At 40.7% G+C, this 10143-nt stretch overlaps 1 protein-coding gene across 2 annotated transcripts; it reads left to right on the forward strand.

Moving 5' to 3' along the window:
* Positions 1 to 2530: 2530 nt before the first annotated feature.
* tp53 (tumor protein p53) lies at positions 2531 to 10143 on the forward strand. 2 transcript variants are annotated; one of them, XR_006827389.1, is made up of 12 exons: positions 2531 to 2688; positions 3703 to 3849; positions 3944 to 4028; positions 4150 to 4335; positions 5777 to 5951; positions 6072 to 6184; positions 6859 to 6968; positions 7145 to 7269; positions 7353 to 7441; positions 7532 to 7602; positions 8663 to 8836; positions 9144 to 10143. XR_006827389.1 is itself a non-coding variant. In XM_046064404.1 (11 exons), the coding sequence occupies exons 2-11, from the start codon at positions 3764 to 3766 to the stop codon at positions 8757 to 8759; spliced, it is 1137 nt and encodes a 378-aa protein (XP_045920360.1). In that variant the 5' UTR covers positions 2531 to 2688; positions 3703 to 3763; the 3' UTR covers positions 8760 to 9137. The 2 variants fall into 2 exon arrangements, 1 of the variants encoding a protein (XP_045920360.1); XM_046064404.1 differs by lacking the exon at positions 9144 to 10143 and having other exon boundaries at positions 8663 to 9137.

A 10143-nucleotide genomic window follows, 5' to 3' on the forward strand; every position in this document is an offset into this window, starting at 1 on the left:
ATTTACAAAAACTGTGGTGGTTATACATCTCTAATGCTAACCACACCTCATGCGCAGTGAAGAGGAAATATTTTACTATTTTCTCTTTATTTCACTGCTATTTTACTCATCTCTCTCTTCGCGTGTATATGTTAATAGAAAAACCTCAACTCTACTGTTTGTGTACATGTTTTTATTTCACACTTGCTTTGGTATTGTAAACGTCTGTTTCCCTTGTCAATAAAGCCCCATTGAATTTAATTAAATTGACCAGGGCCCAGCCTACTTTCTGCAGTGATTCTCATTGCTGTAAGTGAGAAAGACAGGAATATACCAAACTACATTTAAATTTTTTAATATCTTTAATAATGGGAAAGATTGTTGATCAGTTGGTTCATCAATTGTAATATGATTTCATTGATTGGAAACAGAAAGAAACCCCACTAATAAAGAATGGCTTAAAAGCAACTATTAAAACAATAATTTAGGCTGGACCGGTAAATACAAATGCTGCAGTGAATAATACAGGCCACATACCGTAGTCACTCCTACAAAAGCATTATGACAGCACACTGGTGCTAAAGCCTGCATGCAGCTCAGGCTTTATCATGGCCCTGGCTGGCCTGGCCTTAAACGTCTACAGCATACAGCTCAGTGTAGCTCTCTGCTGTGCGCCTGCAGTCATTGTGGTCTGTACCCTTGCGGCCTTGGTAATCACTGGAAAGAATTCAAAACGTACACACACACACACAGCCTCTTGGCCTTCCTCATGACACGCTACGAGACAATATCAAATTACACACAACAGTTTCTGCTGCGACATTAATCATGCAAATTCTCTTTTCCTCCTCCACCCTGGTCCTGTTCTGTTAGACCTCACTTTTGTATGCAGTGCCAGTGGGATCGAGTTCTTAGTGGACTCACTGGCACCATCAACACATTCACTCAAAGGTCAAATAGCCAAATAAGCCCCAGAGTGGCATCAAGAGCCGCCGTGCACCCAGAGAGATGGACGAGAACCGTGTGTACTCTCTGCATGTGACTCTTGGCAGTTCAGGACAAGATGCCAGCAGCGTGCCACGTTTCTCTGCAGCTCAGCCCCCCAGTGGTGTCGACGTTTATCTAATCATCAAAAGGACATTTGAAGGGTGATGAGAGGTGACGTCATCCAGCCTGTTAGACCAGATTATGAAATTAAATGTGTTAAAGTGTGAAATTAACATATTTAAACTAGTTACAAACACAACCGTATAAAGGTAGGACTGACAGTCTGACGAGTAAGACAGTAGCTGACCTCTCCAGGGACGCTGATTCAAAGTTATACTGTAATACTTTGGAACATGTCATAATGGACCACAATAAAATGTAATGGCCAGTAGCCCACTGGGCACAAATAGTTTTTAAGGGACTACTTGTGCATCTTTTTAAAATTTCAAGACATGCAGAGGATTGCGAGAGCAGTATAATATATATAAATGTATATTTGTACATTCAGAATGCATGTGTGTTTTGATTTTGAGTGTACAACTTAGGTGAATGAATGCTTTTGCTACTTCAAAGCACAAAAATTGGAGTACCCTGAAGTATCAAAGCACTGTGTCAACATACGTTTTGTCACATGTAATAGCACCTTCAGATGTTCAGGGTGTAAACATGACCCATAAGGCGATACTTTTACCATTGCAAAGTACATACCTAGATGTTTTATATATATTTTACCTGAACAGTTGGAGCAGTTTCCTGTCAGTGCACAGAAAACAGCACAATTTCTATTATCTTGGACAGTCTGGTATTTTTGGCATGTGTGGTACATAACAATAGTTTCTTTAACAAACTGAGGGATTTTCAAATAGCTTGTTTACAATATAATACTTGACAAAATTCATTTAATAAATCTAATTTAACTTTCACGAACAGACTGTCACAAAATCACAGTTTACCTTTCCGCGTTTGTGTTTAGAAAGAAATTCCGATAAACTGAGACTGCATGAAAAAACACACATGATCTGTTGTTCACCTTCTGGATAGGAATGAGAACCTGGACATGTTGTAGAGTACCGTGGCTATCTGAGTAGGTCAGGTTGTTTTTTGCCCCTTTTACAGCCATGTAGGCTACTACACTCTGAAATTATGTGTTTACATTACATTGTAAAATAAACATTAAACTGCTGTTGTTGTCCTATACAAGAGAAGCTGCTTCTGTATGGCTACTTTATATTGGGACTGCAGGAATATCTTGCAGGCCTAGTCCAATTCTTGATATTGTAACTGTGATTGTAATTTAGATTTTAATGGAACTGCTGTTGTGCTAAAAATCTATGTTGTGTAGGTCTATTCTTTCAACTGGATGTGGACATTAAAATTCACCTGCTGGCTACTTACTGAAATAATGATACAGCCATGACATACATGCAAGCACAACTTTGTGTTGTTGAGCTATCATATTTCCGATTGTCTTGAACGCAGCAGCAGCAGCATAGAGCAGCAGTAGCATTTCGCGATGTTGCGTTTACTGGCGTCAGGAGAGCAGAGCGCTCTGTGATTGGACGCGGCCAACAGCCGCCCCTCCCCCTCCTCTCTGTGGGAATCCCCGACAACAACAACGTGCTCTGATTCACCCCAAAATATTTGGACCTGTTCGGCTGTTTATACCCAGCTGCTGAACATTGTGACTCATCTCACTCGGGCACTAGTCGCGGGACATACAAGGTAGCTGTGTGGTGAACTTATGTCTCATTTATTAAAGCGGGAGTACGGAGAGCCTATTGTTTTATCGAAAAAGAAAGTTTTTCTGCACTTTAGGTAGTCGGTCCGATTCCTGAACGTAGCGCCAACGTAATTAGCTAGTTGAGCTAATGCTAATCTCACTAGCAAGACACCGAAATTATTGTGTGCTGTAACGTTACTTGCGAGCAGCCACCTTGTTATACACTCGATATATATATATATATATATATATATATATACTTATCGTCTGAGCACATTTAAGTGTTTAGTAAAGGTGTTTCCATCGAGTTATTGTGAAAATGTCGACTCGGTGTCCGAATCGAGCTAGCTTCATTCAGTTTGTGTGGCCTGCAGGAAACAACGGTGCAGCTATTAGCTAACTTCAGCAGGTTGAATACGTTTTTGTGGTGTTTTGTTTCGGGGAGGCTGCCGATCGTGAAGTCAGATAACTGGGTTTTATATTTTGTAAAATATGGCCGGGATATTTATGTGTTTGTGTTAAGCAGTAACCTTAGCCAGGTCAAACATGCTAACGTTAGTTAGCAGAAGGCCTAACGTTAGTTACTTTAAACTTCAGGTGTGGTAGTAACAAAGATTAGTCATTTTAGCATTCATTCATTCGCATGGATTACGGTAAATAACATGTTCATCGGTGTTATTTTCACTTTAAAGTGGTCCACACACAACTTACACCGACTCTGTCCTGGTATTTGTATGTTTGTTATAAGTTAAATGGTGTTAAGCGATTAGTCGGCCACAGAACAATATTCTGAAACATTTATTGTTAAAGTAATTTAACAAATTATGCAGATTTGTAGATTTTATATCATTTTCATTTCATCTAAATTGTTTGGATGATTGTGACTCAGACAAAACGAACGAAAGTATAATCAATAAGTATTTCCCTAAATGTTAGTTTCGTGCTGCTTGATAAGTGTGTTTGTTTTGATAGAGGCAGAGTTGTCACATAAACTTACTTCCTGTTGATCCCCACAGCACTCCTGCATCTTGGCTCTTCCTCATTTTCTCTCAGCCAGGAAAGGAGAGGAAATAAATCATGGAAGAGCAAGGTTTCGACAGTCTCTCCTTGAGCCAGAATCTGCCGCTGAGCCAGGATTCCTTTAGACAGCTGTGGGAGAGTGTGTAAGTTGTGTTTTGATAGTATGTTCAAAAATGTCAGCTTGCATCGGGGAAAAACAAGTTTACCAGTTTGTGTGATGAATGATTATTTTTGCAGAGCCACACCCTCCATCTCCACCATACCAACAGCGACTGATGGGGATATTGGATCATGGAGGACGGACGGTAATGCTTATATGCTGGTAAGCGTCGCCCTGGTTTAAAAACAATAAATTGAATTGCTGCAGGAGAAAGATTTCTGTGAAGATATTTGTCAAATTCATCTGATGGTAACTTCAATCTAAATGTTTTTATTTATGGTAGCCGAGTGACTCTCTGCTGCCTGACGAGTTTGATGAGAAACTGTTTGACAGTTTCACAGAGATGTCCGCTACAGACAGTGTTACTCCCCCGTCCTCCACCGTCCCGGTTACAACTGATTACCCAGGGGAGAATGGCCTCCAGCTTCGCTTTCAGAAGTCTGGCACAGCAAAGTCCGTCACCTCCACTGTAAGTAATCTCAGACTTGCATTGTCAAAGTGTAGAGGTTGTTCTTATTTGTTGCTTTATCATATTTTTAAAAATAATTTCAAAAGATATATGTACCAGATAATATATCTTCTGATCCACATGAGACAGGCTACTTTTGACCTCAGCAACAGAAATCTGTACTTACTGTTCATAATGTGAAATTGTAATGGAGTTAGACCGAATTTAAATGTTAGACCAAATGTTAAAATTCATTGGGACTTGGCGCAGATTTTTCTGCAACCAAACGTGACAAGAAACTGACATTTTTTGTTTGAGCTCTCCTCGGAGAACAAAAGGGATTTAAACAGCTGCTCAGTTTCGAATCAACATTCACTCTTCATCTAAGTTTCTTCCAGCCATAGTGTAGTTTTATATCCAGAAACTGTGCTCCTGTTGCAATGTTTTTATTAAATCCTGTGTATAAAGTATAATTAATGCACAGGATTTTCCCATTTTGAGTTTTAGAAGTTAGTTTTTCACTGTGGTTTCTGAAGTTTTTATCACTCACTATACCATCCCCATTATTTAAAGTGTGAAAAACAAGTTTGTGAGGGGAAAAAGTAAAATAAAATAAAAATTCTTACCATGGCATCGTGTTTAAAAAAAATCCATTCTTTCAAATCTCTCACGGTGGCATTCATGTGGAATCTCATTCATTGTGACGATTCGCTAAATTTTAAGGTCTGGAGTCAGGCACTCTGTTTGGAGAGCCAATGGCGTTAATGTTTCCACGGTGACTCACCCAGCAGCGTGCTGCAGTTGGCCGGTTTAGTTGAGGTTAGGGTGGTCTTCCCTGAAACCCCCGCCCCCTGCGACTTGTGCTCTGGTCTATGGGAGAGGTGCAGTCCGATCATAAAGCACAGCTCTGACATGACGGGACATGTTCCTGCGCTGTCTTCCTCTGGCACAGAAAGGGTTAAAAATGGACGGAAAGCAAGGTAAAGATTGTCTTTTGATTGGCTACTTCTCACTTGGATAACTTAACATGAAGTTTGTTTTTGATCCTTAAGAGAAGAAAGTAGTTTCACTTACTTTTTTTTGATACTTTATGAAACTTTAAGAATAGTCAAAGTCTTAAGCTGATGATACGCAGGACAACTTTTTGAGCAATTTTGCTGGGCAATGTTGCTAGCGGCAAGTCCGACTATGTTTTGGACGGATAGCGGCGGTGCGGGGTGGGTGGCGGAGTGGGATTACGGTAATAATCTTTACTCATTACCATTGACGGCAACGTTGCCCTGCATGATTGCTCAAAAAGTTGCTCTGTGTATCATCAGCTTTAGTCTTTATAAAAGTGCACTGAGACAGATCTCAGACCTGTGCTTGGCATTCGAGTCCTCATAGATTTACTCAGATCTCTGCTCTTTCAGAAGTTCACAGATAATAACATGCATGGCTTTCTCTCTGTGCTTTCCATCAGTTTTCGGAGCTTCTGAACAAGCTGTATTGCCAGCTGGCAAAAACCACTCCAATTGAAATACACGTCACCAAGGAGCCTCCTGCGGGTGCTGTCCTGAGGGCCACAGCGGTCTACAAGAAGACAGAGCACGTAGCGGATGTGGTCCGAAGGTGTCCACACCACCAGAACGAAGACAGTAAGTTTCTGTTTCTGAGAAATTGCTTTGAATGTCTTTGTGAGAAGATTCATAATTGGTGAGCATTGTAGATCTGAGGCGAATAAAGTTTTTTTTATTTTACATCTGTTTTCATTCCAGCCGCTGAGCATCGCAGCCATTTGATCCGAGTGGAGGGAAGCCAGAGAGCTTTGTATTTTGAAGATCCACACACAAAGAGGCAAAGTGTGACTGTCCCGTACGAGCCTCCACAGGTACAACCGCCCCACTCGATCTGTCTGAGGGGGAACATGTCTACTCTTTCTACAGCAGTTAGTTTACCGATTCACAGATCCTAATGTGTGACCTTCAATCATCTTCTATGTGAGTATATGAACAAACAACGGTGTCTCTCAATCTGAAATCACATTTTAGCCTGAAAATACAATGTACATAAAGTACTGTGTAATTGTGAAACAGTCCAGGAATGTATCTCCCAAATCAATAAATTGGCTATATCTATGACACCCAGAAGAGTCGATAAGGAGTTAAGAACAATACATTTGTAGCGGTAACTGTACTTATTAACACAACTGTGAACCGTGGAACATTTCACTGATGGGGCTCCTGGGATTACAAACAAGTGTTAAGTGCTGAAAACACTTCTCATCACGATGCCTTTTTCTTTCTCTCATTAAGACTTGGTATGTTATGGTTTAGTTGCGTTTTTTCTTTTCTTTTTTTTTATGACGCTTTTATCCAAAGCGACTTACAGCAGCTATACATGTCAGAGGTCGCATGCCTCTGGAACAACTAGGGGTTAAGTGTCTTGCTCAGGGACACAGTGGTGGATGGGTCACAGTGTGGGATTGAACACTTTCCCCTTTCCCCGTAATTATACAACTTCAACCAGCAGTGACTCAAAATTGTTATGCTCATCCTGTTTCAGTTGGGGTCGGAGATGACGACTATCTTGCTGAGCTTTATGTGCAATAGTTCCTGCATGGGGGGCATGAACCGAAGACCTATACTCACCATCCTAACCCTCGAGACTCCAGAGTAAGTGTTGCTTTGGTTGTGAGGGGGCCGGTAAGAGTGTTTATGTATACTCTGTGTATAGATAACATTTTCACCCATCTTAAAGTCATTGCTAAGGGTGACCCAGTTAAGTCTGCATGACTGTTCTGCAGTCTAGGAAAGCATTTGACTCTGACTGCTGTCCATCTCCTTCCTAGGGGTCTTGTTCTGGGCCGGAGGTGCTTCGAGGTACGTGTCTGTGCATGTCCAGGCAGGGACCGCAAAACTGAGGAGGATAATAGCGCCAAGTTGCAGAACGGGACTAAACAAACAAAGAAACGGAGTATGTTTTTCCTGTGTTTCATTAGATTTAAGTTTTTCGTCCCTGCTTGCTGTTCCTCGCTAACCTCACTTTTGTTTCCTCAGAGAGCGCTCCACCTCCTGACACATCTTTAAAGAAGACCAAGTCTGCCTCCAGTGCAGAGGAGGAGGACAAGGAAGTGTTTACTTTGCGTGTAAGTAAGGATACGTACTGTTAGAAAGCTGGATATCTTTACAAAACTTTGCGTGCTATTTGATTAATTTCCCTCTGAACTGTCCTGCAGGTTCATGGTCGCGAACGCTACGAAATGTTAAAGAAAATCAACGATGGTCTGGAGTTGCTGGACAAAGAGAGGTAAGAAGTGCATCCTTCAACATTCCAAACCACCTTAATCACTTTCACTGCACTAAACGTCTAATTTAATTTTTCAAGAATATCCCTGTCGTTAGCTTGGCTGAGTTTAAACCCTCGTTGTCTACTAACTGGAGCCTAAACTCCTACTGTCTCTTGTAGAGATCACTCTAGGTCACTAGATGTCACTGTGTTGAATGTTTACGTCAACCGAGGTTTAGGAAACATTTCTATTACATAAATCACAGAGGCATCTCAGAATATGAATATTTTTTACTATGCATAATGTAATGGTTTTTTGCATTTTTGCTACAGTATTTTCTCACAGACAACTGCATTCACTTATATTCTGATTGCCTATAGGGGTGTGCTGTATTTTGGTGGACATTTGAATCCGTATTAGGGTTGGGTTGATAGATGATGCCATCGTCCGTTGGCGATGGTTGGCAGACATAACTATGTTGAGACGGCATCGTGATTGTAAAACCCCCATTTTATAAAGTCGCCTAAAGGACTGAACTCGTCTTTTTTCCGTAGACTTTCACCCGCGATTCATTATCACGGCAGTAGGTGAGCCTCACTTTGTTAATGATGCAGCCTAACAAACTGAAACCAACAACTGCACCCTGTGTGTTCACTGTTGCTTTACCTGGGCCGTGCGTAAAATATCCACCGCAACTTGTAACATAAGTTAATACTCTACGTGAGAGAAGTCTGCGAGAACACATGCACATAAGGCGACTGCTGCCCGCCCGCGCACCCCATGACATTGTCGATCCTGATATTTCATTGTAGACGTCGTCGGATGAAAATTGTCGACATCACCCAACCATAATCCATATGCACTTCAAACGCCTGTAAACACTCTATAGCCACACAAAATATAAGGAACCGTTCATTTGCCCACTGAATAGATGCTCCCCAAAAAGATTTGAGTAAAGCTTTTCTTAAACATTTTTCCAGAATTGTACAACCTTTGTTTACATCTGCACCCAAATTAACCAAATCTGTCACATCTGCCTCGACTCACTCACTGAGTTTGTCCTGCCTTCTCTCTCCACAGCAAAAGCAAGACCAAGGTGTCTGTGAAACACGAGCTTCCTCTGCCATCAAGCGGGAAGAGACTCCTGCAAAGAGGAGACCGAAGCGACAGTGATTAAGAAGCTCGTCGCTTTGAGCTTCCATTAGAAAACAACTTTCGTCTCTTTCTCCCTCCAAGCCAGCGGGTTTATTTCAGGTTTATATTAGCTATTGGAACCCCAAATCACTGCCTGCCTCAGTTCGCCAGAACTTTATCCAATACCTGTACTGCCTGACCCTTCACTGTTCTCTAAGTACTGCTACTGCTTGTTTTTCGGGATGGGACTTGTGAGGGACTGCATTTTAAACAGTGTTAATCTTGGCAGGGATTTTAATGGCGCCATTTTTAAAAAATGTATGTCCAATACATGTCATTTATAATGAATTAGTTTTAGTCGATGAAAACTGAAGTAATTGTTTCTTTGTCTTTTGAATGACTTTTTTTTTTTTTTTTTTCTTTTCAGGATCTGTCTGAAAAGTTGCCTACCCCAGATTTAATTACTCAAGAAGCTGTTCGGTCAGATTTCTTGTCACGTCTGATTCCAACAGATCATAATTGTATGAGTCGCTGCCGTTGGGTTTGAAAAGGTGCAAACTTGTAAAACTTGAATGGATATTTTACCTCCATTAAGGTTGCTGTATTACTGTACCACAGCCCATGCAAATTATAGCATTTACATTCTGTCAAACTCTGTCTGTGAGGAGGAAGTTCTGCAACCCTCTTACTGGTTCTGCTGTCAAACCAGACGTAAAAATGATTTAAGGCCAGATTAATGAATGCACAGGCTTGTCTGCATGTCATTTTGTTTTTTCTCTGTTTATTTAGGTTTGTTTTCATCACTAACAGCTGTGAATACATCTTAGCCCTGTTAATTTCCTTGGATCTGTATATTCAGGCCTCCTCTTGGATGGTGATGATTGTGCTCGCAGGGAACATGTTATAGTCACGATTTCTGTTAAAATTAACAGTAGATTTGAAAGATGAAGGGCTGGCTGGATCACCCACAAAAACTAATCAACTTTTAGTATTTGTAACTTTTTTATATAGCAGAGAGCAGGAATTATTGGTAGGTGGGGGAAAAAAAAAATAGGAGTGTCATGAAAACACAGGAACGGTACACACAGGGACATTACAACAAGGGAACAAAAAAAAGCCACTTTATTTTTGTTTCCAGTTTTGCCTCCCAGCCGCAGACTGTGTGCTATTTCACAATTAACCAGCACTTCAGTGTGATGCGACTAATCAGTCAGTAAAACCACTTTTTTACACTGCCAAAAAATATAAAAGGCATTTCTTTGTTTTATTTCTGTATCTTTTATGGTTTATTTTGGGAACATACTTTTTTATAAGAGGTTGATCTTTCTATATTTTTCATTGTTGTTGGTTTTTTTCATGGCTTTTTTTGTACTAATTTGCGTTTTGTTACTCCAAGCTTGAAGCCAAAATAAATGCATAACGTAAAA

Source organism: Micropterus dolomieu, linkage group LG12, assembly GCF_021292245.1.
Source record: "Micropterus dolomieu isolate WLL.071019.BEF.003 ecotype Adirondacks linkage group LG12, ASM2129224v1, whole genome shotgun sequence".
In the NCBI taxonomy this organism is placed as follows: domain Eukaryota; kingdom Metazoa; phylum Chordata; class Actinopteri; order Centrarchiformes; family Centrarchidae; genus Micropterus; species Micropterus dolomieu.